At 40.7% G+C, this 27,322-nt stretch overlaps 1 protein-coding gene across 1 annotated transcript in view; it reads right to left on the bottom strand.

Annotated features, from left to right (window-relative positions):
* Positions 1 to 27,322, bottom strand: part of Kdm3 (Lysine demethylase 3) — a 93,731-nt gene that overhangs the window by 23,397 nt on the left and 43,012 nt on the right. Inside the window, 4 exon segments of the mRNA XM_065300470.1 lie at positions 13,995 to 14,289; positions 22,066 to 22,163; positions 22,931 to 23,015; positions 25,959 to 26,162. Of these exon segments, the coding sequence (XP_065156542.1) occupies positions 13,995 to 14,289; positions 22,066 to 22,163; positions 22,931 to 23,015; positions 25,959 to 26,162 (682 nt within the window).

Below are 27,322 nucleotides of genomic sequence, written 5' to 3'. Positions count from 1 at the left end.
CCTGTATCCACACACCAGGTTTCGAGAGAGTTGTGCGTCACTCCGTCGGAGATATTACGCTTCTTCCGAGTTCATCGCCTGCCGCCGTCCGGACGAACTTCAAGCTTCAGGTTATGGTCTGACGTTTAAAACCTTTTTCACCTTCCAATCCTCCACAACCTTACTACACGTTTCTGCGTTTGCATTTTACCTCTCTCAATCTCTCAAGATGTTTACGACCAAAACGCTATAATGTAAAACTAAATACCGTTGAGGCTTGAGCGCATGTGTGTGTGTTGAAAATTCGACGTGTCATGTCTTACCAGGAAGAAGACTCCAAGTCGCGTCGAGCCTCGTTTACGTTCATTCTTCATTCATTTTAATTTCTTATTAGTGCTGTTCTCCAAACTAGGCAACTACTAAGCACCTCAGACGCTCATTACCCCGAAGACTACAAGAAATACTCCAAGCAGAGAAGAGAAGCTAAGAAGTGCCGCATTAATTGACTTTACTACTTAGCAACTCACTTGCAAAGTCTGCGTAAAGATAACAGAAAATCGAGCTAAGCTTTTAAAATGTTGTTTTAGTTTTGACATGACTCAAATGCCTCAAAACAGACATAAATAACAAATAAAATTTCAAATTTATTAAAATCCTAGTTTTAACCAAAACTTGCACCTTACTCGTGTTTCGCATACAAATTTCGTTTTAATTCGTATTTAGTATTCCAACCAAAGCGCCATTGCCGTAGTTCTCTTTATTTTATTTTTTCCTTACGTTCACGCACTTTGCATACGTATTTTTTGTCCTTGAACAACAAACCACACTGAAAAACACGTAGAAATAAATTAAATGTAAATGTAAATCCTACACGTTATTCCGATGTCAATGACAAACAAAACTAACCGCTAAAACGCGCTGCAAATGCAAATAAATCGTCATCGGCATGAATTACACACGAAGAAAAATTTGGTTAAATCTAGTTTTGCAATCGATTTATTATGTACGCGCGCCGCGGGTCGTTTCACCGTTAAACTGTTAAAATGCAAATTTTTAATGTTTACCGCGCGCCGGCAATTCCATTGACTTGCAAATTGTTTATTACGGCTGCCGAGCGACTAATATAAATTTATGTGTGCCCAAAATATATTATATCATCGACAAAATGTGTTTATTCTTTGATCTAAATTATTTTTTTGCATTTAAACGTAATTTACTTCATTTCTGATTACGCTATTCACGTGGAACATTTGTTCCAGTGTTTGATTGTGTTGATTCTGTCAAGTTTTATTTCATGCGATGACTTTCAAGCTTCACTCTCCACTCGGCCGGGCGATTACATTAATTCCCGTCGTTTTCTTTCGACACAAAAACCATAAAAATAAAATTACGTGTACACACACACACACACACACACAGACTGACAGCCGAGGAGCTTACAAAAGCTGTACAGCTCTCAAAGCGTTACGGGCATTCTTGATGGTTCGCTCGTTCATTCCGTCCTGCCTTCACCTTCGCTCACGATTTGAGATCGTTTCGTTCGTTTGTTCACTCGTTCGCATTATGCGCACGTATAAATCGTCATCCGTTATTTATTTTTACGCTCGTCGTTGTTTGTATTATTCTTCTACGTTTTCGTTCGGCTTTCGTTCGCTGGTTGCTTTTTTTATTAACGCGTACGTCGAACATTCATGAAGTTCATGACTGCTACACACACACACACACACGTTGGCTTTTTAACAGGCAAAGAAGCACAAGCAGAAAACAATATAGCATAATACTTTCGTTCGTTCGTGGGCTTGTGGGTTGTGTTGTGTTCATTGGCAGTCGAAAAACAAGTCGTCGTTAGCGCTCGGCGCATTGTGTTTCGTGCGATTCACCTTTCGTTTCGTTTCATTCGAAACGCTTTTTTTTAAAGCGTGTTCATTTTTTCTCTGTAGGTATATTCTCCCGCAGGTTATCAACACAATGCGTTGTTGTAATAGAAACCAGACCAAATCAAAACAAGAATATCATTTTTCGTATTAGCCACGCATGTTGTTTCTGTGTTTTTATTTTTGTTTGCTCATGTTATGATCAACTTTATTACAGTATCATGAGAATAAAAACTATTTATGTAACTCTTCTTTAATCTACATTATTGTTTGTATTTGTGTCGCTGATGCTAATGACACCCGTTTGATATTCTAAGAAATTTTGTGTGAATAACATCGTTTTTGACTGGGTTTTTTAATCGTACGTTTCGCAGTAGTATTAATTCAGTTACGTTTGAAATACTTTCGCAAGTTTTAATTCGCTACAATTCTCATAGGTGCCTTCAATTGTATGTGTTTAGAGGCAATCATCGAGTGATCATCAAGCGGAACGATTGGATACCGTACAATTTGCGCGTTTCCATGAAGGAACCCGACACGATGTAACAACTCCAAGAACCTCCAAGGTCACCTTCAGACTCGAGTAGAACAAGTTGAGCAGAATGGTATTTAACGTAGCACGAAAGCAAACAAATAGTAATTCATTTTACTTAAGCATTTCCTCAAATTCATGAATATTCCATGCCAACTTTCGGCTCGATTCGCATTTTGAAACAGAAAAACTTTACATTGCCAAGACTTACAATGTACTAATTCTACAAAATTTCATAATACAATAAATGGGTCAATATTAATTTAAAAAATTGAAAATCTGAATGAAAATTGTTTTTCTTTGAGAAAAATATTTTAATCACCTTAACGTCCACAATAGGCACATGCATCGACTGTAAATATTTTTCGAGGTATATAATCTTTCCACTATCGGCGACAGCAGTGACAACATAGAAGTTGGTGGTAACAGTTTGTGTTTTTCGAGTCGATGCCAAATTGGACTTTAGCCAAGACGGATTGAGTACGCGTACAAATCGAATACTCGAGTTCGTAGAAAATGATATAAATAAACTTGTGACTTGCGGTCGAGCATAAATGCATGCCGGAAATTATTAAAAATATGCACTCACAAACTGTTCACAAAATATACAAACTGTTGAACTTCTACAATAAAAATTAACCAAAAATTCAAAAAACGCCCTAATTTAATCATATTTCAACATTCAATATTGACTACTAGGTAGCTGAATTGAACACTGCACTGCTTTGGGCCTTTGTTTGCATTTCATCCGCATTCCTCACTCCACCCTCAATGCCGGGTTTCGTTGGCATTCATTCATTCAACGTTGCATTTTTCTTTTTTATCATTCGTGTTCATAGTGCACCCTTTTAATGCGCAACACGCACGAATCTACCTAGTAATATAGGACGATTTAGGGGAATGCAGCGAGGGTTGAGAAGCGCACCCTCACGTCTGGCGCTCGCGCAAAAAAAGAGAACCAACAACAACCACCGACGACAACCGGCTCACTTTCGGTCGGTGATTCCAATGTATGACGCGGCACACGACCTTCTATACCCACACACAAACACAGACACATACACATGTTGAGTTGCAGTCTGGGGAGAGTTTGCTTTGCTTGGGGTAGTGTTTCAATGTTGGATGAATTGAATAGACGGGAATAAAATTACCAAGGACGGAAAGGACGCACGAAATGAAACACAGCTCACAGACATCGTGTATGTGTTTGAGTTTGAGTTTGGATAGGCGATGTCGGTGTAAATACGAACGTGCGTGGATGTTGGTGAATCGAGAACACCCCCGGAATGCGTTCGGCGTTCGAGGGCGGCGAGCGCGAGCAGCGCCGTCGTCATGACGACCAGCACGCGCCCTTCGAGCTTCCGTCTGCCCCCACACAAACATGTACGCAGAATATACACAAACAGGAAGAATTTGCTTGTGGAGCTTATAAGGTTATAACGCGCCGAGTCCTCTCACAGACGAATTTACCAATTTCGATGGCGTCGACATCGAGAAGCCACGCGCATCAAGTTGTTTGCAAAACTTTCGCAGCGAGACTCCCCGAGGATCAAAAATAGAACGCGAGATAAAACAACAAAGACAACACACAGCCCATGGAATGGGAATGAAAACAGACAAATCACGAAATATTACACAATTCAACAAATATCATTTCCTCACCAACTTGTACTTTCAAGCTACAATAGACATGATATCAGCCAGAGGAATAAAGAAAAAACGCACGTGTCAACGCGTGGGCTTTTACATCATTCACCAAGCAACTGCATTGGACGGCAGAATGATGACGTACGAAGAGAAGAGGGTAATGAAAATGATACTCTAGCAAAGGTGTTGCTTGTCTTGTTGCCATGTGCGTGAAAATGAATACTTGCGTGTTCACGACACACAGCAACACATCTCATTCAAGTCCTTCAACGACAAAACAACAGGTTGACAGGTGTTTCACTTTAAAACAAACAAAATCGCAATTTTATCCCTTCTAAACCTAATTTTCTCCTCTGTAGCATTGCAAAATTCTAATTCCGTTCCCGTTTGCGCGCTCTGTCGATTCTAATTAATTGCCACGTTTATAATTTAATTAATTCTCAATTTCAAGTTAAGCAAACAAACAAAGAACGAGTGAAAAGAATCGCATGCAGAGAGGGGCGCCCCAGATTTAATTCGCAATTCAAGCCAAATGAAACAAATTAAACCCTCGGCGAAATTATTTCCACCAGCGCGCGCACACACCAACCAACACAATCACCGATCGCATTTCAAAACATTTCCATCGTTTACGACCACCACCACTACCACCAGCATCAGGCGTAAGTACTGGTTTTCGGGCTTTCGGAGTGGAACGAGGCGTGCCATGAATAATGCATGACCGATCATAATTCGAAATTCAAACTGAGTTTCCAGCCCCGGCGATGATAATAAAATATCTTTTCCGGGCGGCGCGTGAAATGTAACCAGCCGAGCGAGCGAGCGCGGGTGCGAAAGGGCAAAGAACGTATTTGGAATGCACGCGGTGTGTGCATACATGTAAAATCAATAAAACCAAACTGGAACACTACTCGCATCATCATCATGATGAAAACACACGTGCGCACACGTTGGACGTGAACGTGAAAAGCTAATTGAGCCGCCGCCGCGCGCTGGCATACCGACATTCCATCATGTTTTATAATACGAATATTAACGCAATATATTTAATTACGAACGAGTTTAATTTGTGTACCGGCGAGTTTTTGACGAATTGCGAACCAATTTCAATAAATATTGCATTCGTACTTTGATTATGATCACCGATGAATTTCATTAAGGCTAGGACTCGAAAATGTGATTGATTTGTGTGAGCATACAATTTATTAATATTGATTTTAATTCCAATCATTTTAGAACAAATAATTCTATTAATAATCATTTGAAAGAAATTGCATTTATCATGTTTCTGTTAAGTGTCCAATGTAGATGAGATGCGATTATAGACTACACATCAAAATATCATGATTATCATGAATGTAAAGCGAGCTAAAGTGAGCAAACGCCGGGCGAGGAATTAACGTCATCCTTTATTCATTTCGTGATGGATCAGGTTGCAGGTTTTCCACTCGGCGTCCACGATTCCGAGCGTTTTAAGCGAGTTAACTAATTCATGATCTCATCAAGTATCAAGAATTACGAGACGCGGATGAGGCATAGTGAATATAAAAGCGAGAATCAAATTTTTAGACCGTTCGGTAGTTATTTCTAAAGAAAATTAAAGAATAAAAACTAAACCGAGATAATTATAGTCTTTTCTAAAAATATCTGTTTTAATAAAAAACTTATTAAATTGTCATCATGCTTGAACGGGAAGCAGCTGTCGTTTAAAACAGATTATATATGTATGTAAACACGCTCATATATTTTAACGATTGAAATTAAAATTGATTTACCATCAATATTTTTGATATGCAAACGTTCCTGACATATTTGATGTTCTCGCAAAAAGCGCGCAGGTTTTTGCCTGTTAAAGCAGCCATGACACAGCGTGGCAGGTGATACCACGGAATCCGGTTCTCCTTCGTTTAAAAGGGCAATAAGGGCAACATGTGGCCGTGGCCGCGAGGTGAAACCTGCCACGGCACACGAAAGAATGCCGAAGAGATGATGAAAAATATTTCAGACCCACTCAGGCCCCAGTATCTTCCCCCTCATTTAGCAAAAACAATTTCACAAATTTCCGAAAAACCCTAACCAAATATTTTTTCTCACAAATACTCAGCAGACGACATCCGCTCGAATTTTTATGTAATCCGAGTACTCGTACTCTAGTTCCCGAACGCGTCCTTCACTCCCCAACATTCGCAAAATGGGTGGGCGAAACAAAAAAGCACAAAAGCAAACAGAGAATAAAGTACCCCTCGTTCACAGCGAGGTAAAAGCAAAGAACCCAACGATGATATATAAAAAAAAACGAGCGAACAGGTGCACGCAGGAAACCGACAATTTAACTAAACTCGGGACCCACTCGATCGGCGCGCCACTCGTGGACAACGAAGACCAAAAGAAAGAAAAAAAGAAGCAGCATAACAGAAGCGACTGAATGCGTCATGCCTTGCATAGCAACGCAGCTGGCTTCTGGCAATAAAGGCCGAGAAAAAAAGCACCTCACACATAGACCAAGAGAGCTCAAAGCGCGGCAACCGAATGACCTACAAATGACATTCAAGTATAAAACGGACTAAAATAATCATTATTTTGCATTCCCACATTAATATATAGTTAATTTTTGCCAAAAACGATTAAAATTGATGCAAAATTTCAACATTTTGGAATTTGCCACTGCGGGTTCAATTTTCAGCATGCAAACGAGGCAAAGTTCGTCTCGGGCAAACTAAAACGAAAATCTCATCCGAAACTCTCAAACGTAATGCCTCGCCGCTTGCTCGGCTGCACAACTATCTCCCGTTGTTGAGAGTTCTCTTCAGCTCTTCAGTCTAATAGCCCGCCGCCGACCGTAGTCATTAAAACTATATAAACTCTACAGTTAGCTATTCGCCGGTCGTCGGTTTTCGAGGAAGAGTTGCAGCTTCACGCGGCCTTTCTCTTCGCGTCTCGTTCGCTCTCGCGCTGCACACTTGTGGGAAATCAGATTTTGCATTTAATTAGCTGCCGCGCGCGCGCTCGGTTGTGTAACGCGCACATGCTCACATCAACTTTGATTCCGCCTGCGACAGGAAACTTCAATTCCACGGAAACACACAGCGAGTGGATAAACTTTGATGACTTGTAATGACTTTTGAAGTAACAAAATTTCAAACTTTGCGACGCGTGTAAAAAGAAGTTGGAGAGCAAATAAGTGAAGCATGAAAAATACCGAGTGGATTTAATTTTAATCTGACGTCAATTTCGTCGACCCGACTTGAAGTTCCTTTTCTGTTTTATATTTTACGCGCTGTGCTAATAAAACTTCTAACGGCTATTTTAGTTATAGACTCGCGAGGAGAGTTACATGCCAGGAAGAAAAAGCGGAGACGCGGAGACGAGACTGGCTTCTTCAAGAGCATACTGCTAACTCCAAACAGTTCGAATCCACTTACACGTAACGAAAGTCGAAAACTAACGGTAAACTTGGCGCAGCGAAGCGAACGAGAAAGAAAAAAAACACACAAATGAAAAAAACTCACGCGACAAGAAACCAGAAGTGTTTCATTGTCATAAATATTTTATCCAAACATTAATACATTAAAATAAACTGGAATATGACTGAAATATTTACGATGATGATGGCCATTCGTTATTTTTATTATTTTTAATTTTAACGCGAGGACAGACTGAAAATCGCGATATTTCGAGGGAGTTTTACGAGCGTCATACGATGCGGTTGAGGTTGAAAGTGCGTAGACGCGATGGCATCGACCCACGCGTGGTCGACGTGCAATAAATTTCGACTTCCAGCGTCAGCCAACACGAGAGTTATGCCTTCATATATCTCTCTCCCAACGTTACAGTCACTGGACCAGAAATCCAGTATAAAAAACATTGCAACCTGTGCAAAAAGTAAAATACTCATATTGCGCATGCGTAGTAGCTCAAAAAATACGTAATTCCTATAAACCAGGAAGCGAATCATTCGCGGCACATTTCAGCAAGTTTCCCTTTTAACTGTATCGTTAACATAGAGAACGTCAACCACAAAGTTTAAGTTTCTCGCGTTTTGAGTGCGACAATCTCGATTTTTGGCACCGCATCAAATGCCCGCGTGTGCCTCTGACATAAATATAAAATAACGAACTGTTTGGAACAGAAGAAGCACAGAAGCGCACGAGTAGTAACACACCACGTCAGCGACAGCGCGCGATTCCATTTTATGTTCAAAGTGCTCCGCAGCACGTCGAGTCAGTTGGTCGCGACGCGCGCAGACAGAAAATCCACGAATATAAATTATCACCTACTGCGTGTGTGTGTGGAGAGGAACACAGCCCGGGTCAAATCTATTCCTGGCTTTCGACTTTATAACAACTCTAATGACAGCAGCAGGCGCAAAGCAGGCGCAAAGCGCCGACCGGAAATTGAATGAAATGCTTTAACGACGCAACGAAAGAAATCAAATTAAAGTGTTGGAGAGAATTTTTCGGAATTCAAGTAGTGTTGAACCTGCCAAAAACTGTACGTGGCAATGAAGCTATCCGCTTTAAAAAGCATCGAGGCTGGGCTTCACCTTCCTTTCTTCTCCGCGTGGCATGATCGAGGTGTTCGTGTGGGGGACGAACCTTTTGTTGCAGCGTTACAGGCTCTCTGCCTTTATGCATTATAGCGTTTTACAAGCATTCAAGTTCAACCAACGCACACATCCAACCAAACATATCAAAGGTAGAGTTCTAGGCACAACGTGTATGTGTGAATCCTGACCTGCGTGCGCCTTTTGTGAGGTAAACTCTGATGGCGAGCTTGCGCCGCTTGCGGTCGTTTCATACCTGACCGAATCCGACCTGTCTGGCGGCGAGGCGCGCCGCCGCCTGTGTATGCGATATAAATTGCTTCCAATTAAGGGGATCTGCGCGAATCATCCGGCTATTGCTATCTCGTGCCATCTCGCAGCATACGGGCGATACGGAAACTTTGCCGAGGCGTGCAACACAACTCGATGCGTTTCACCTTCACCCGCGTCGTCGTGAAGCAGCACGAATTCGCGATTCACGCTTTACGGTTCACTGCCTCGTTGACTCCGAAGTCGCAACTTCAAACGCCTGATTTCCTCTCTCAGCGCGCGCACAAACGAGACCCCGTGATTATGATGCAACACAGCAAAATGTGCATCCAATTAGTACTTCGGCGGCGCCGAACTTGCAAGCCATAACAAACATCAGAAATGTCATAATCAGAGACAATATTCATGATGATAAATCAGCCGTAGCCAAGTTATTCAATACGCTCGCTGGTGTTTGTGTTGTGTTGGCTGAAGATGAAAATGCCTGTCGATGGCTCGCGCTCGAGTTTGAAGCAGTTTAGTTGAGTATAGAATTCTGGTTTTGAAGGAAGGTTACCGGTTACGATTGGAAATTATAGCGTAGCTGTCGAAGCAGCTCGTGAACGTGAAAGTTTCGAAACGCCTCAGGGGAGATTCGGTTCGGGCGAACTGGCAAGTCTAGTTCAACTCGTGCAGACTTACAAGTTGCATTCTGTGCCAACACAAGACATGAACGAGAACCAAAGTTCAAACTTTACCGTTTTGAACACCAGAAACTTCCTTCATCATATGTTTACACCAACAACAAAACCAATACAAATAACATTCACAAACAGAAAAATTATTAAAATCATTTAGAGTTAAATAGAATTTAAATTTAACACAAAACTAATTAAAGCTAGTGATTTGATTTGATTCGATTTCTATGGTTGTCGTGTTGATATGAATCGTGGTGGTGGTATCACTAGGCATCAACTCACGTAGTCATGGCAACGACGTGAGCGCAACCTCCAGGTGGCTGGCTGGCAGACAAGCGCGTAGGTGTGCGGGTAGGTTATTCCTCGTTACCGGGATACTAGGGCTGACCTAACATTACATCCTCCACGTCCACACCTACCAACCAACCACCTTGACAACAGCCGAACAAGCTTTGCCGCGTGTTGGCTTTACGGATAAAGGCTAAACTTTACACTGCGCTGGATTTGCACAAAGTTGACTCGCTGTCTCACAACTCTGGTTACAGGTAAAAGCACTATCAACTCAAATAGAAGCTTAACTTTCAGTGGACTTGCATAACACACGTATTGAAAGGTAATTCGTGTACCAAGTGAAAATTATCATTGAATTCTCCTATATGCGGAATGTTGTAACGACATTCCGGTGTTTAATCGTGTGCAGTTTGCAGAACTTTATTAAATTACGGATTCCGGAATTAATTTCGAAACTATGTGAGCTTTTCAGGAACACACAACAAAATATGAGGGAATAAAATTATTGGAAATATACAGTGAGCTGCTCTATTGACAAGCTTCCGTGAAACCTGTACTCGACAAAGCCCTCATTCAGAACTTCTGCTGAAATCCTTCGCCTATATTGAAAAGAGTTCGGAGGAAAACTACTTTATGCACCAGAATCGGCTTTATAGTACTTTACTACCAAACATGCGTGGAGTAGGTTTTATATTATTACAGTTGTTGTCGTTTTTCGTACGAAATTTGCATCAAAATTGAATAGAAATACGAAAATAATCAATAAAACACTGATATTTTACAGAAAATATAAAACAAACTCTCCGCAAAGTTGAAAACTTGACGGTTCACGACCATGAACAAAACAAGCTCTGAAAAATCTTGTCTCATCTAAACGATTGATCAATTCCTCAATTCTTTCCAAGTACCTATCCGGGCTTTTCTCTGTTCATTTTTCTCCTACTTTAGTTTCCCTTACCGATTGGATTTACTTTCATGGCGCATGAAACACATGTTGAGTCATACTTCTTCCAAGAACACTTATTTTTCTCCCTTTTTGTCCTATTATGTTGGTGTTGTTTGGCCGCGAAGCATGGAACATGCCACTCGTATATTTGTAGAGTACGCACACGATGAAATTTGTGAAGAAATATGTGGCAGTCTGAGCGAGCGAGTAAGAGAGGCCAATGATGGCTCATCTCGGGCGTGCCTCGAGGGACCGTTTTTATTATTCCAGTTTCTCGAATGCCAAACGAGGAGGCCTGCCTTTTCTTCTACGGCGAGCGAGAGCCGATTACGAGACGACGCGTATCTCGACTGGTTTTACCAGACGTGGAAGCCGAGAAACCGCAAAACCGAAGAAAACGAAGAGAAAAGCAGGTAAGTAAGTGTACTTACATCTGCTACGACTGCTGGTTATAATTTTCAATTTACAGTTGTACATATTTTTTTCCTATTTGAATATTAAATTGAATTATTTAATTAATTCGTAAAAACTGTTTTCGTTTTTATTTCATTTTCAACCAGTTTCGAAATGGAATTAATTTTAATTGCTAACAATGAAGCCAACAAATCCAAAGCGAAATGAAGACCCACTAATGTCTTCCTCGCCTGGAGGCTAACAACTTCTTTCTTCGAATCCTCCTCTCGCAAATGCATTTCGCAAGATTGAAAACAAATTAAAATTGCTTTTTACCCTCCGGGGCAAAACAAAGAATAAATTAACAGCACGTAACGAAGGCAATAGTTATTTATATATAGTGTGAATAGAACATTATTTATCCGAAATCGAAATACGATGGTTAAAAATGCACGTGCTCACGTTGCGCACAATGTGCGCGCGGCGCTCGATTATTGAAATAATTAGACCGTGACGCAAACGAATCATAATCGGCAGACCTCCGACAAGCGTGGCGAACATAATAATAGAAAATTAAATTCGTTTCCGAGATGCTCACGCACAGAAACAAAAAAAAATACATTAAGATGAAATGTTTCACCAACTAAGCAACATTTGCACAAATTCAAATAAATTTCATTGTGAATAAAAATATCCGCTTCAGGCGACGGATGGTTAAATAACATAAATAATTGGCCACGTGCCAAACTATATATAAAATAACCCATTAAAAAAACGTGCTTCATCAATGAAAATTTCGCACGAAAATTCCCTCCTGCATCCCATTTATTTGTGGAATGCGCAATCGAAACTTTAACAGTGTTCGCGAAATGTAAATATGAAAAACGGGAAATTCCCATTAGGCCACCGAATGCTAGCTAGTTTGATGTGCGCTCGCTTCGCGGAAAACTAAAATAATTCGAGAATTACGCTGTTATTCGCTCTGTCTGCATGCGTAAAGTGTAAAGTTTACTTTCGAGCGCGCGCTTATATTTATCTCGCGCAGACGGGCAGCGGCTTTATTTATCCTGGCCGTGCGCCAATTGGCAAAACGGCGCATTCACGTAAAAATTCACACGCCGATAATAATAAATTAACGAGTGTGCGCGTTCGTGCCGTGCGTGCGCGTAATTATTGTTCTCTTCGTCGTGCATCTTTCGTCGAGTCATTAGATACTTATTTATCGAGCGCGCAAAACCAAATAAAAAACAATGCATGACGCATCAAGAAAACCATCAGGAGATCTGATGAGAGAGTCTACCACACGTTTTATACGCTTGACCTTCAAACGCCCGCTATGCTGTGCCTGGGCAATAAAAATCAATATGCACACAACTCAATCTCAACAAGTGTCTTCCCTCTGAAGACAAGTTGCTACACAAGAAAAAATACCACACTAGAATTATTCTAGCACATGTGAGGCGAAATACTCTGCAGGTCGCACGAAGTCGTGTCGAAATTTCCAGTTCTTCTGGTTTGTGTCTAGCTTTCGACTTGTCCTTGAACTGTCCGCCATGAGGAAGAACCAATTAGGGTGGATCTGGTTCTGGCCTGTGCTTTTGTTAGTTATTCTCTTTTTGCACACACACACACACAGCAAAATGCATCAGCATCAGCGAACAGAGACCGAGAGATGAAGATCGCGCGACTAAACTGCAATAAAAGCGGTCATATATCTTTCGAGAGGGTCCATTGAAACGTCCCGCTGGGGAACGCCAAGCAAACGTTCTTTCTAGTTTTCGCTGAACTGTAGAACCGCCTTGCCCGGATAGGAAGATACTGGTGGCAGCGCTTGCTTTTATTCGCAGAACTCACAGCTCAATGGTTATTATTTTGCCGTCTCGGGTCGTATAAAATGTGTCATAGACTACCTAGATGTCAGAAGAGATTCCGGAATACATTGTAAATGTGATAAAAGAAAATTTAAAGCATCAAATTGAAAAATACGCAGAAAAACAATAAATTTACTGCGTAAAACATAAAATATTCAAATTAAATGACGCATAATTTTAACTCTTATCAAAAACTATTAATTCGCAAATATAATTGCGCGTAAATACGTTAATAAAACCGTAATTGTAAGCACTTCGATTTCGCATAATAAAACCCGATTAAAATGTGTAACACCCAGCGCATTGCTGGTGTTTATCGAATAACGCCGCGCCAGCAGAGCGTGTGTTTCACCCACCGCCGCCGCTGTCCGTTTCGCGCTGACGGCGGCGGTATGCGCTCAATTCGCGCAAACGTCTGCACTTTTCGGTCAGCACTTTTCCGGAGCACCGCTTGCATACTCGTAATCGTAATCGAAACCTCAGGACGCGCGGCGGACACGCTCAATCAGCAACAAAACGAAGAATGCACAATGTTATCAGAGTCGCAAACTTTCAAATTGTGTGTGTTTTACGAACGCGGCATAATTGCACACACACTGAAAGTTAGATGCATATTGTTGCACGATTGTGATTCGAGTTGAGGTCGTTAGGTTTAGTTTAACGGTCAAACGAATCAAGCCATTCAAGCCGATGAACGATGATAATCGTGATGTAAATACGCGCTGCGCCGCTGTGTGTGGATAAGATTAAGTGCATACAACGGCGGCGATTGTGCCGCAGAGCACGAATTAAAACGTGTGTGGGTCAGGAAGTTATCAATCACGATCATTATTTACAGCAACACAGTCTATGCGATCAAACATAATCGTAAATCCGCGCGCGAGCGCAAAAAAACACATTCAACCATTCAATCTGTGTTATCACAACTTAATAATAAAAATATGTGTGTAGTAGAGGATCTGTTTACAAACCTTTCGGATCGGGCGGTTCCGGCGTGCAGCTACGCTGCCGACGTATCGATTCGTGCGGCGGCTGGTGATGGTGATTGTGCTGCTGCCGGTCGTGATGGTGCGGTTGCTGCGCCTGCTGCTGGTGGTGCGCGTGGTGGTGGTGTTGTTGCGCGGCGGCGGCGATCGATGACGCTGCTGCCGCCGCCGCCGACGTCGGCTTCAACGCCCGCTGCTTACGCGTGTTCTGGCTCACCGTAGACGCCGCTCCCGTGTGCTGCACACCGTGCACCCCGGACAATCCTCTCACTATTCGACCCTGTAACATATTAAAACGAAAAATTGCATTAATTGCCGCACAAAATTTATTTCAACTGAGAAAACTGTTTCTATCGCAGTGGAATTATAAATGTAACCTAATGCGATCGGGGAAGAAGACCTATATAAAGGTAAATATAGTAAATCCGCTTTATACAAGCTTCACAACAAACAACTTTCCGTTGTAATCGGCTGAGTGGACTAGACTAATTTTTTCCCTAACAAAACTTAGTGAATTTATTATGATAATAAATAATGTAGAACTAATAAAACATTATGCGTGTAGATACACAAAATTCGCAATTTCAATTCAACTTGTGTTTTGAAATTGTTTTGATTTGTTTAGCGTGGCGAGAGAAATCGATATCGTGTGCTGGTTACAGTTGCGCTGAATAATTCAAGCTATCCAAATGCTTGCCGTTGCTCTTTTATGATTTTCCGCCTCTTTGTTCGTGCGGAGAATGCTGGATGCACCATTGTGTCGTGCGTGCTGCGTCGTCGCGCGGACGCCGGTTTAATTACTTCATTGAATTGCAAAATTGCCGCTATAAATAATCCGCGTAATTTACGAGCGCGCGCGAGATCGAATCAACTCCGTTTATTTTTTTTCCTCTATGTCACTTCTATTGGAAAAATCAAAAGATTCAACATCATATGCGTAACACAGTTACACATTGTTTGTTTGCATTCGAATTCCAGGAATTAAAAATGCAAATGCATCGCCGCATGCGAGGTAAACACGCGACGCGTAGGATGGCTGCTTCCCGCGGACATTAAAGTTGAATTAAACGTGCATTCAAGGCGAACGAAGGCGCTTAAGAGATTCCGCGCACGTTTCGACAAAGTTTCGCCATTCAACTCAACTTTCAGTGGCAACAACACACAACGCGCGCGCGCCTTGCGGTGGGAATTGCGCGCATTTTAGCCACTCCTGAAAACAACTCGCAACTGTGTTACTCAAAAACTTTTCCAAAACCGTCCGAAACCGTTGAGAGTGTAAAACATTTTCCATCGCCGATAAAACAAGTTTTATTTAGTTTCTACAATTTGCACTGAGTTGAGAGAACTATTCATTGACTTACGGCCAAAGTTTCGAGTTGCAAGTCATAAAATTGATGCCAACGAAAACACAACCACAAAGGAATAAGCAGCATGGTTGTGGTTCTTGGAAATTCACGTCGTTAAATTAACAAATTCATTTTAACTGGTTTTGTTTTAATTCGGCCAAAAATAGGTCGGCAGGTAAGCGCCGAGGCGTATTTTTCTCACCGCAAAGCGCGGACTGAAATTATAACAAAACACCGTCATAAAACACGAATGAAAATATTATGCGCGTGGCCTTGAGTTGAGCGTTTAAAATCAAATTATGTTCAGCGGTTGTTCACGCAAGACGAAAATAAAAAGTAACAAACACAAATATACCGGAAAAATATTTTAAACACAATTTCAATAAATTTCAACAAATGGAATTCAAAAATACGTAAAACGCGTTTTTTCATTGGAAATTTATAAAAATAGACTTGGCAATTTATAAAAACATTCAGCCATCAACAATATGTACATATACATGTTCACGTTTTAGTTGGCTTGTCACATGCTTCGGTAATGTGCCGTGGCTTTTTTTATATCCAATTATGTGTGTTACTCGCCTGCTGGCATGTTCGCATGTTGCAAAAACCGCTTTGCAGGCGAACAGGGACACGTGAGCAATGTTTGTAATATTTCAAGCTGCAATAATAGTGCCGAGATTTAACCGTGCTGATCATGCCTAGACATTCAGGCATTCGTGAATATGAGCGATATAGATATTGAAATCTTGTATGATTTCACACGCCATATTTATATTTATGACACAATGGACAATATTGACGCGTAAGAAGTAGGTACCTATGTATTTTGATAGCTTGTCAATTGCAATGAATAGACAGACGTTTTTAATATTGTTTTCGCGGCGAGCATGTGCGATACTCATCGAATCTGTTTACTCAGCTAGCGAATATATTTCATTGTCCATTGATTTTCGATTCAAACGCAGCGCCGCTGACGATAACACACGCTGAATGGCGGCGGCGCGGCCGGCCTCGAGCCGTCTGCCCGTCAATAAACGAATGATGTATTACCGATAGGCGAATTTGGTGTGAATTCCACGCGAATTAATTAACGCCGTAAGCGTGAGTGCGTTTTGTGTGTCGGCCATTTTATAAATTACATCATTAACAACGACCTTGTTCACAATTCGATTCGGAAACACAATCCGCATTGTATTCCAAAGTTGACCTTACCTAGTAAACAAATTCGCGTCGAGCACTGTGACACTATGTTAATCCCAAATTATCCGAAAACTGGCTCAAAACTCCCCCGCCTGGCTGTCGGTTAGATGACGTTCGCAACAATTGCACGATAATGCAGCGAAGCGCGCACGAAGCACGAAGCACCGAGAGAGGTTATTGTGTTAGGTTGTTACGTGTGCGGCGAACGCGGAAATGAAAATCGAATCTCGCACAACGAGTACCCACACACATTTATCCACACACACACAGAAAACACACACGCGTGTCAAGCCAAACACGGCCAACAACTGCTTGGTTGCGAGAGCAATACTCGTGCTAGTCCTGCACTCGTTGCGACTAGCGCCCAACTGCAGAACTGCCTGCTTGCAGGCCAGCTGCACGCCCGCACGCGATAACAGCGCGCCAAAGTCGACCTCTTGCGTCACTTGCAACATCCAGCAGCCATTAAATGTGACAATTTTCTTCAAGAAATTATAAAAACTCTAAAAATCATCTAATTTTATATAAAATTTAAAAAAATTTTCACTCTAATTAAAAAAATTATAAAAATTACATAACAGAATGAATGATAATCAGAGTTTTGTACCGTCTGTGGTTTAAATTTGTTTTTCCTGTTGTGGATGATGATTCCCGAGGAAGGTCATGTCGCCCGATGCGGAACAAAGAGAAAACGCTGCGTTTGTGAGTGCTACGACCCGGTCGCCCGACCGACCGATTCCTCTTCTCCTGCTGTCTGCTGCATCCAACTCGCAATTGTATGCCAACCACGCGCGCCAGCAATGTCGGCGTGTTCCTGTGTGTTAGCGCCGTCTGGGCGTGCACACACCGAGGAATACATCGACTGGAGAACGAACGACGACGACGAGCAGCAAACGGCACATTCGCGCGCAGGCAATTTATAATCGCCGCCGCCGCCATCGCAGTCGTCGGCGCGCACGAACGCGTCGGTGTGCATAACACAGTTTAATTTATGTCGGAGCATGTACACGGGATTTTGCTGCGAGTATGGGTGAGCGTGCGTGTGACCGGTCCTGCTGCACGCCCGTCGAGGACGAACCGGTTCAGGGCGCAGCCGCCATCGCCAACAGTAACACCAACGCCAAACTCGCCGATTTTCACTTCAACTGTGATTCAACTGACCTCAAGTAAATATTTATTTACGTTGGTATTTTTTTTAGGCAAATATTAGGTAATTTTATAAATTAATCTTTAATTTGATTTTTTTCTCTTATTTGTGAATGCAGCGCGGAAACAGATGTGCAAAGAATTTATTTCTAAACCTCTCATCTCTTCCAAGATCAAACAGACTAACAAACATCACAGAAACTCTAAAGAACACCAAAAGATTAAAGAATAACAAACAGTTTCTATTGTGTCACACTTCAAATCCGCTCAAATCCTAAGAGTCTATCAATATCCACATTTTAATTTAATTAAAACTTGTTCACAACATGATTTTTGATACATGTTCCATAAAAAATTGATACGATCACAGGAAACCGGTTTATTTAATGACTTGATTCCTGCGTACGATAAATGCTAAACTATAAATTTCGGTGGAAGCTACGGGGAATGAAAGAGAGGCGAGCAGGGCGCATCAAAGTGAATGAACTGGCTGTGGGTGTGTGCGGAGGGTGCAACCCTTTTATTGCTCAACAGCCGCGCCATCGCCAGCTGCTCGGTGGATGTTTCGATCCGATATGCTCTAGTTACTTCCCCTCGCAGCGCAGAGAACAGGCTTTTGTAGCCGAATATCCAAGTATCAAGTTCGAGATCCCCACACAACAGTCAATGCACCTTGCACTTGCAGAGGGTCAAAGACCAACATTCATATTTAATACGTGAAAATTTCGTCATTTAAATATATTGACCTCTAGAATGCAAATTATTGGAAATAATATATAAAAATGATTTGCTGTTCGTTAGTCTCGCTAAAACTCGAGAACGGCTGAATGGATTTATCTTATCTTGGTCTTGAATTATTCGTGGAGGTCTAGGGAAGGTTTAAAAGGTGAGAAAAATTCGAATAATTGCCGGGAAAATCCTCAAAACAGCTCTTTTCTATAGAATAAAATTTGACATTGAGATTCAATCATAGTTATAGTTAAATAGTTGAATTCGAGATGGCGCGCTGAAGTGCATTATTGACAAAACTTTATATGCATAATTTCTTTAAATTAAAATTGCTAATCTTATTGATAGAATTGACTCTTACTACGAGTATGTCTAGAACAAGAGAGTAAAAACGAATTACATTTTTATTAAACACTGCCGGAACGAAGTCGCGGGCAACAGCTAGTTGGAAATATTTTACATCATCTGCTGAATTAACTTCAACTATTTCTTTGTTTTTGCGATGAAAAATGAAAAAGAAAAATCATGACAGATATTATGATCATGTCATGTATAATTTTTTTACTATCATGTTTCGTTACATCTTCAGAACGAGAGAAGATGATAAAATGCATTTATCTGCCGGCTCCACTTACAGCTTCTTTTATATTTACGACTGAGTATAAAATAAAAATATATAATAACACAATGGCTGCGGAGTGAATCAACTCCCGGCTAGTGTTCTTTTGTGTAACATAACAGACATGGAACGCATGCCACCTGTTTTCATGCCTTCCAGAAATACAACTTTCCAAATTTAATCGAAATGCAATCAAGCTGAGTTAACAGAAATCTCATTTTAAGAAAAAGAAATAAAAAACTCAATAAAAACTCATCACTTCAATGAGCAAAACAAAACAAAAAAGAAGTTTAAAACAGTTTTACACGGTAATGACTAACGGATACTTTTCTCGATTTTACTCGCTGGTACTTTCAGTTGCTTTAATCAACAATTCCAACCAACTATTCGAAACTTTCCAGTTAAACTCTATTAAGAATCGAGCCAGAAAACTATTAAAACTTTCTTAGATCATCTCCGCGAGTTTTATCCCTGCAACCATTGCTCGCACATCATACATTGTCCCCGAGTTTTCGTCTCGTACAACTGTAGCCGGGTTTGAGTTTGTCTTTGAGTTTCCCTCTTTATCTCGACGTCAATTTGGTTGGGAAACTTTTTCGCCATCCTAGAATGTTTCCCAACTATTTATTGCGAGTGTTCGCAAGTCGCTAAGTTGGTAATAGAGAAAGAATATGGCAGGAAAAGTTGAACAGTTACGACTTGAGCGGCGGCGTCGCCGACGCAAGTCAAAGTTTAACGCCGCGCGTGCGGCGCGCAAAAGTTTTCCTACTTCTGGCGGCGCTGCGAAAAGTTTTCCCTGGTCGTCTTCGAGTCGAACGCCGAATAAACTGTATAAACTCGCGCAAAGTTCCGCCGATAATTCATTCAGAAAGTTTTTCGCCTCTCTCAGCTCACTTGGTGGAGAAGAAACTTTTCACGCTGCGAGCTTTTCCTGCTCGTGCGTCAATTAAGCGCACTGCTTATGTAGGGATAGGTTGCGGTCGGCCTCACCATGCGGTTTAATTAAAACGACTATAAATTACTTTCGCAGAGTTTTCCCGCCGTTCAAACTTAAATTATTTTTCTTGCAGCCTCGGAGAGTTTTTCCAAACATAATTAAAAGTTTAACGCAAACCAACAACAGGAAAAAAAATAACACAGCGATCAAAGCTTTCATTTGAGAACAGATTTCTTTTGAAGAGATTTATAATATAAAATATACATTTATAAGAAGAGGTCATCAACCTGTGGCGCCAAATTCAATCCTTTTATTTCACCACCACATGCACCGCGGCGTTCAACTATCGCGCGTCTGCATCTGCAGGACGCAGACGTTTTACAAGCGCGGATTAAAACGAGTCGAGAGAGACTTGATCGCCGTGGCCCAGGCTTTAATAGCAGCAGCAGCAGCAGCAGCAGACGCCGCGAGTTGTAACTTCCAACTTGGAACGCAGTTATAAACTCTTCTAGTAATAACATGGCCATGTTACGCCGATGGCTCGCTTGCATAAAGTTATCTATTGCTGGAGGCGAGATATAATAAAGTCTAAAGTCGGAAAGGCGGAGAAGAAGAAGAAAGAAGCACTTCTACTTCTCTGCCAGTGTAGTAAAAAGATGGCCGCCATGGCTGCGAGGCTCGCGCGCAGCATGAGACTTTCTACATTCGACACACACGCATGGTTGAAACTTGAAATGAAACGCTAGGTCGGCTTTAATAATAACTACGTCGCCGGTTTAGCTTTATGGGCGCGCATTTTGCTTTAATAAGGCGCGCGCATCGAGATTTCTATTTCGCAGTTAGTCATTTCGCGCGCGCAGTCACACTCGGCGAAGCTATGCAATTCACATGCGCACGGATTTACTGTTAGGATAATCAGTCAAGAAAGGCTGGAAGAAAACGACGCTCAACGCGGTGATTTACATCGAAATTGCGATGCAATTGCTATTACTATATTCTTAAACCAATTGCAAATTCATTCACTTTTATTCGCATCAATTTAAAATCTAAATCAAATTTTAAAAACATTTTAAATTCTAAAGAGAACAAAAATTTGAGCAAAAAAAAATGAAAAATTGTCTCAAAACACGCAAAAATTATGAAATTTAAAAATAAACCTGAAATTAATTTTTATATTTACTTTTTACCTTCGATTCACTTCAAAAAATATATAAATGCCTTCACGCCACGTGCAAAACTTGTCAATTTAACTATTCATGTTATTTTAACAAAAAACCTGAATTAAATTCAGTTAATAATTAATTTAAGACGATAGTTAATGTATTATCATGGCATATAAGCAAAAAATAAAAATTATATTCAGAGTATTACACAAAGTTTAATACATAAGTACTTTCACTCCATGATCCGCGATACTCGGCGCGGTAGGCGAGATTTGATGTGTTTTTAAGTACACATTTCCTCACGGCAAGACGCAATTGAATACGCCGGCGATTGCAAAATCGGCGCGCGAGTTTTATGCACTTGCGCGTTGACGAAGTACAAAGAAGTGACGAGAATTATTCCACTAACTGCGGTGCAAGCGGAAATCGTGAATGAAATGATTAAAGAAGTGAACGGCCAGCTGTACGTCGCATGTCGAATGCATTATATGATTACATTTAATAGCACAACACGCGACGAGAGACCAACCCAACGACGACACCAGGCGCAGAATATAAAAGCAATAACTGAATCTAAATCAAATCAAATCAAATTAAGCGAGTTTATGTAGAAATCATAAAACACGAATAAACACCAGAGGAGAAGAGATTCACTTGAATGTCAAATGCACCAGTCGCATGATTACTAATGCGCCTGCGGAAAATCTTCAAAGCAAAGTTTCCGCGAAAATGCGGAAGTCACGGTTGTGCAATGACACGGATTGTAATCGTCAATAGATGGTAAATGTCAATAGCATGCGCGGAGCCGCACAACGCTATTGGGATTAAGTGGAAAACGCGACGTTTAGCATTCTGCTTACGAGTCCGTGGAGAATTGATATGCGCGCATAGAATGAGAGACGAAATGACTTACCGTTTGCTGGTGGTGCTGTTGCTGGGCTTGCAGAACTGTCGAACGTGAACGGCGTGGTGTAATTCCGACGTTTTCACCGCGCATTATTGATTCCACAACTGAAATTACAAATTAAAAAAATACAACATTATTAAATCAATTTATTTAGGTACATATTAAGAAAATTCCTGTCGATAAAAATTTTATCCTGACCGGAGAAAGAAAACTTTTATTACACTTATAAAAATACTCATGTTTACGAGAAGCATAAAAAGAGCGCTCGATTGTAAAATATAAAATTTCAAAGATTAAAGCGATTAAACGACTCGAATCATTAAACTCAAGCGCACACACCGCACACGCTTCAATTACCTTTTCATTGGAATTACTCAAGATTCGCAAAAAGTTATTTTATACCCTATTACATTGAGTTTCCGTCAAAAATAAAAAAAAAATTATATTCTCAGACAAGATAAACTTTATCAATTTATCAATGACGCAAGTTATGTCCTCAATTTTAAGTATGTACTTAAAAATTGATAAAAATTGATATCAACTACTTGAATAACATGAATGAATCAATGGAAGTGATGTCATTAATTACCATAAATAAAACGTAATTAATTAATTATACACTATTCTATTCAGAAGATGGAATTAAAAAGTTAAAATGTAAGCTATTATACTCGTCGAAGGTCAAATAAAGGTCAGTGCTGTAGTTATAGATTGCGCGGTAAGAAGAAAAATAATGTTAGTCTGCTTTTATCGCCGGAATGTCAAAGGGCAGCACAAATTAATGATGCCGGATGAGTCAGATTACCACCGCCCATCGAAACCGAATACAGGACCAAAGAGAATAGAAGTCGTGATTAATTATTAAACTCACCTCCGTCACCGATGAGGCGCATCTGCACCAGTGTCGGGTCTTCGTTGTGTTCTTCCAGCACGGTATCATCCGTGACGGTCAGGTCCTGTGAAAAACAAGGAAATTTTATAAAGTTTTGCAATTAAACAAAAATTAGTTTTTTTGTTATTTTCTGCGTATTTTCATCAAAAAAAAACTAAAAATAGTCCTTGCACACTTCATTCACACAATGTTTGTGGCGCAAAGTTCAATTTTCTCCGGTGGTTTTACGCGCGGTCAACAAAAACCACACTTTTCTCTTTTTCTAAGCAAGGACTCGAAAAGCAAGGATATCCACATAGAAAAAATGCACTCACGTGTTGCGAAAACTCGCCACGAAATTGGAACAAAGTTTCAGCAACGCTTCAGTCGGATTTTAATTGAATTTCCCCGACAATTCTCAGCGCGCTCCACAGAGTTCGAGTTTCATCCCCCTCGACGCGCGCCCCATTTTAGTTTCCCGAGTTTCCGACTTCCCGCAAGCGTTTACCAACTTTCGTCGGGGCGCAACCAACACATTAATGCACACATTCACCCACAAAACATTATTAACGCGTACGTTTGCATCTAACGGGAGTTCGAAAAACAAAAACTTTTGTTTCGAAAACACACCCATCAAGTTAGATAAACATTAGCGGAAAGTAAACACAACACGAAATTAATTTTCAAAACAAACACAGCGATAAATTTCATAAACATTACGATATCGCCAGTCGGGTTTTTATAGTCCATTCAATTCCGTCGTTGTGATTGCAATAGAAAATTTCATTGTTTTAATTGTCGATGACGCGATCGATTCGCCCATGCATGTCGCGTGTAATTTAATTTCACGTCCATTAGGCATGCTAAAATATGCGCGAAACTAGAATATCGATTGCGTCTCATTATAGTGCTGCGCATTTGCATAATTTACGGGCAAAACTTTGTAACTTTTTTTTTACAATTTTAGCGCGTGCATGGCGCGCCGCAGCTAAATGCCACTTATCATAGTAACTGCCTACTCGTTTATTATGAAAAATATGTCGGTTGTAAACAAGATACGGGCGCTTTTGTTGTAATAAAAATAAAACGAGCGCATTCTGCGGTAAAGCGAATAACGTTAGAATTCATTATCGCCTAGGTCCAATATCCACAATTTCACAACACAACACAACACACACTCACAGAAATTAATTCCAACATTAACATTTCAGTATCGTTAACATTAGCATGGAAGAATGTAGTTCCTGCTTGGGAGATTCGTGTTTTGCGGTTAATAATATCAGTTAAGTAATAAAATATTCCCAATGACGCTTGAATCTAATTTTTATTAACAACTTTCGCTTTTCAGTAACGTTTTTCGTTTGACTTGCAAATCGCGTCGGTTTTTCCATGCTTTTAGCAATAAATTTACTTTCAACTCGATAAAACTAATTATAAAACCAATTAATTTCGATTCACATCAAAGTGACAATTAGATACCACCCCGGCTTTAATATTTTCGAATGTCAATTCGCTCATTAATTCCTTTCTGAAGAAGAAGAGAAGGTTTTTTTTTCTCTCATCGTGTCGCAATTTTAATCCCCTATTGAGACGGGTTGACTTTTTGTTTGGTTTCCCGGGGCAAAGTCGGGAAAACAAGTTTAATTACTTAATCAATACCAACTTCGGGTGGTTCAACTTTTCCAATGTCGGCAAACGGGCAAACTTTTCCGACGTAAATTTTAATAAATTAAGCCCTTGAGCGGTGGTACGAACAACGCCTTGTCTTATATTTCATTTTCTGCGCTTTTTTTCTAATGATGTTTGTTTTCAACTCGCAGCTTTTATTTCTTTGACTCAGGGTAAAAAATTAGAAAATTAAAACGGAACTAACTAAAGAAAAGCAGCAGAGAAAACGGTAGTCGAGGAAGTCTTTTATGTCAAACTCCAACAAAAACACGCGAAAAGAAAGAAAAAGTAATTGCTTCGTAAAAAATCAGTTTTTTTGTGTTATTGTAACAATGTTTAAAGCATAATAAAGTTAATTAGAAACTCGAAAATAATTAAAAATAGTTCACGACTGCAAAGGTTATTCATTAACGAAATTAATTAACTGCAGTTTCAGTGAGTGCATAAAACGAAAATTATTATAATTAAATATGAATTATACTAACCAAAATTCTACCTAATGTGAATTATTCAAATAAACAGGTAAATAATTTACATAGCAACATATTTCCAACTGAAACTGTAGACATTTCAGGAGAAAAGCACGTGAAACGCTCGATTTATTTACATTCGCGAAATTATAAACCACCAACTCCAACTCGGTTTAGCCTTGTTCGAAAATATTTACGAAATTATTCCGCATGTGCACACTTTTCATACATCTCGCATAACATGAAAAACGACCGGCACGGCGCGAGCATTTATTTTCGTAGCATTTGGATTTCGACGGCAACATTTCCAACATTAGTCTACAAAAAGATCAACATGTAACGCAACACGAACCCAGTTCGCGCGAAATTCCGGAATTCCTGCATAAAGTTCCCATGTTTACGACCTCGCGGACGCTTCGATGCCTCGGTTTTTGCATTCGCATTAAAATGCGTCTGATGTCTACATGTGCGTTTATTTTATTTAAACGCAGCGCACGGCGTCGACGCATCCGACTCTAATTGAACTAATTCGGCGCGCGTAAATGGCGAGATTGTAACTGTTTACACACGACGCGTCGATACTTCCTAGAGTAAATTTAAGCATGTAAGTAATATAAACATGCACGTCCATGTAAAGGTGATACATAATTCATTATCTTGCGGCGCGTTGGCGTCGACGCAACCAAAACAAAAAGACAGACACGTCAAAAGTCTAATCTGCGCAGGAAAGCTATGAATATTCATAGGAGCTGTCCATGCAATAGCAAAATCGCAACATGTAGAATATGTTAAATATATTGTATTATTCATCATGCTGCTAGTCTTCTTAGTCGTTTCACTACATAAATGTGTCATCGCATAATTTACGTAAATGTAAAAAATTCGCTTACCCTTGTAGCTTCGTTGTAGCCGACGATAACGGCGGTGTACCATTGCGTGGTGCCCTCGGCGCGATACACCTCGACGCGATAACCCACCAAAACACTAGGCGTCGCCAGCAGGATGCGTTGTCCATCCTGTTGTTCTGCCCATCGTTTGACAGCCTGTCGCAGTTCCGGGTAATCTCTTGCGCCAGGTATTTTTGAATCCCAATCCTGCAAAAAAATTAAAAAAATCATTAAAAATATAAAAACAAGATAAAATTAAAAATGTGATTATATTGTAGTTGGTTAATGCTGGCGTAAGCTTCTTCCCTATTTGTATACTTTCAGTTTGGCTTCATCCACTTTCGAGAATCCAGTTTGTAAGCTCATTTGCGGTCGCAGTGGATAATGCATCATTCCCGATCGCATGTTGCACGTCGGCGTGGTCGGCGGTTTGACCATGTATGGCGTGACACGGCACGAGAACACCGGTGCATTTTCTAAGAAAATGCGCGCGAGCCGCAAAACTTGCTTTCACATGCAGGCATTATTCTGCGCCGGAGAGTCGATAGTCATGTTCCGAAACGGCGATGATAACGCGACCAACCCGACGTGCAGAACCGTGCCACGGCCACATTATGCGAATTGGTAACTCGTAATCAGAGAAGTCGATAAATATAAAAGTAAAAAATACAAAAAAGTGCGCGCGTACAACGCCTGCGAAGCGTTGGCTTACATTCATGCCGTCTTAGTTTTACTTTATGACCTGGCACTCGCATGTCAGTGAATAATTTATTGAAATTGAATTTTGCACGAAGAGAAAAACCAATGCAATTTGCAATTCAATTCAAAGCAAAATTTTTAATTGAAAAGTTTCGCCTCAAACTGATCACATTATGATGATCTCTGATTGTTCTTTTTGTCACCTACGAAAACTTTGAACGCGAACAAATTAATTCTATTTCAGTCCGCAATTAAAACGGAATGGAACTTTTCACTCAGCCCGAGTGAAAATGTCCCCAAGAGGGAGACAGCGATTCTTAAACTTGGAAAACTTGGCAACTTGAAAAGTTTGCGTGTTTTCCAGTGTTTTCGAAGCGCAAAGAAATAAAAACTCATCTTAAAATCGAAACTTTGCGCGCGGGCGAAAATATTTTCCGCACAAAAAGATTTGCGCCGCCTCCTTCCAACTTTGCGCTGTTTCTCGGGGGCGAGTTGCGAGACAAAGTTGTTTTCCGTGCGCAAAAGGAGAAAAACGCGGCGCAAACAAGTTTGAGTTTCCAAAGTTGCCGCCGCGCGCAAGTTTCACCCAACTTTGCCAACTTGTCGGCGGCGGTTCGTGTTCATATCCACATTCGAGCATTCAAAACATTCAAAATTTCAAAGTATTA

Source organism: Atheta coriaria, unplaced genomic scaffold (genome assembly GCF_025399875.1).
Source record: "Atheta coriaria isolate IRGN ID8LTWV9N9 unplaced genomic scaffold, Caltech_Dcor_3.1 hic_scaffold_4_pilon, whole genome shotgun sequence".
NCBI lineage: Eukaryota > Metazoa > Arthropoda > Insecta > Coleoptera > Staphylinidae > Dalotia > Dalotia coriaria.
The sequence above is the reverse complement of the archived record's forward strand: the minus strand, read 5'-3'. Positions and strand labels throughout refer to the sequence as shown.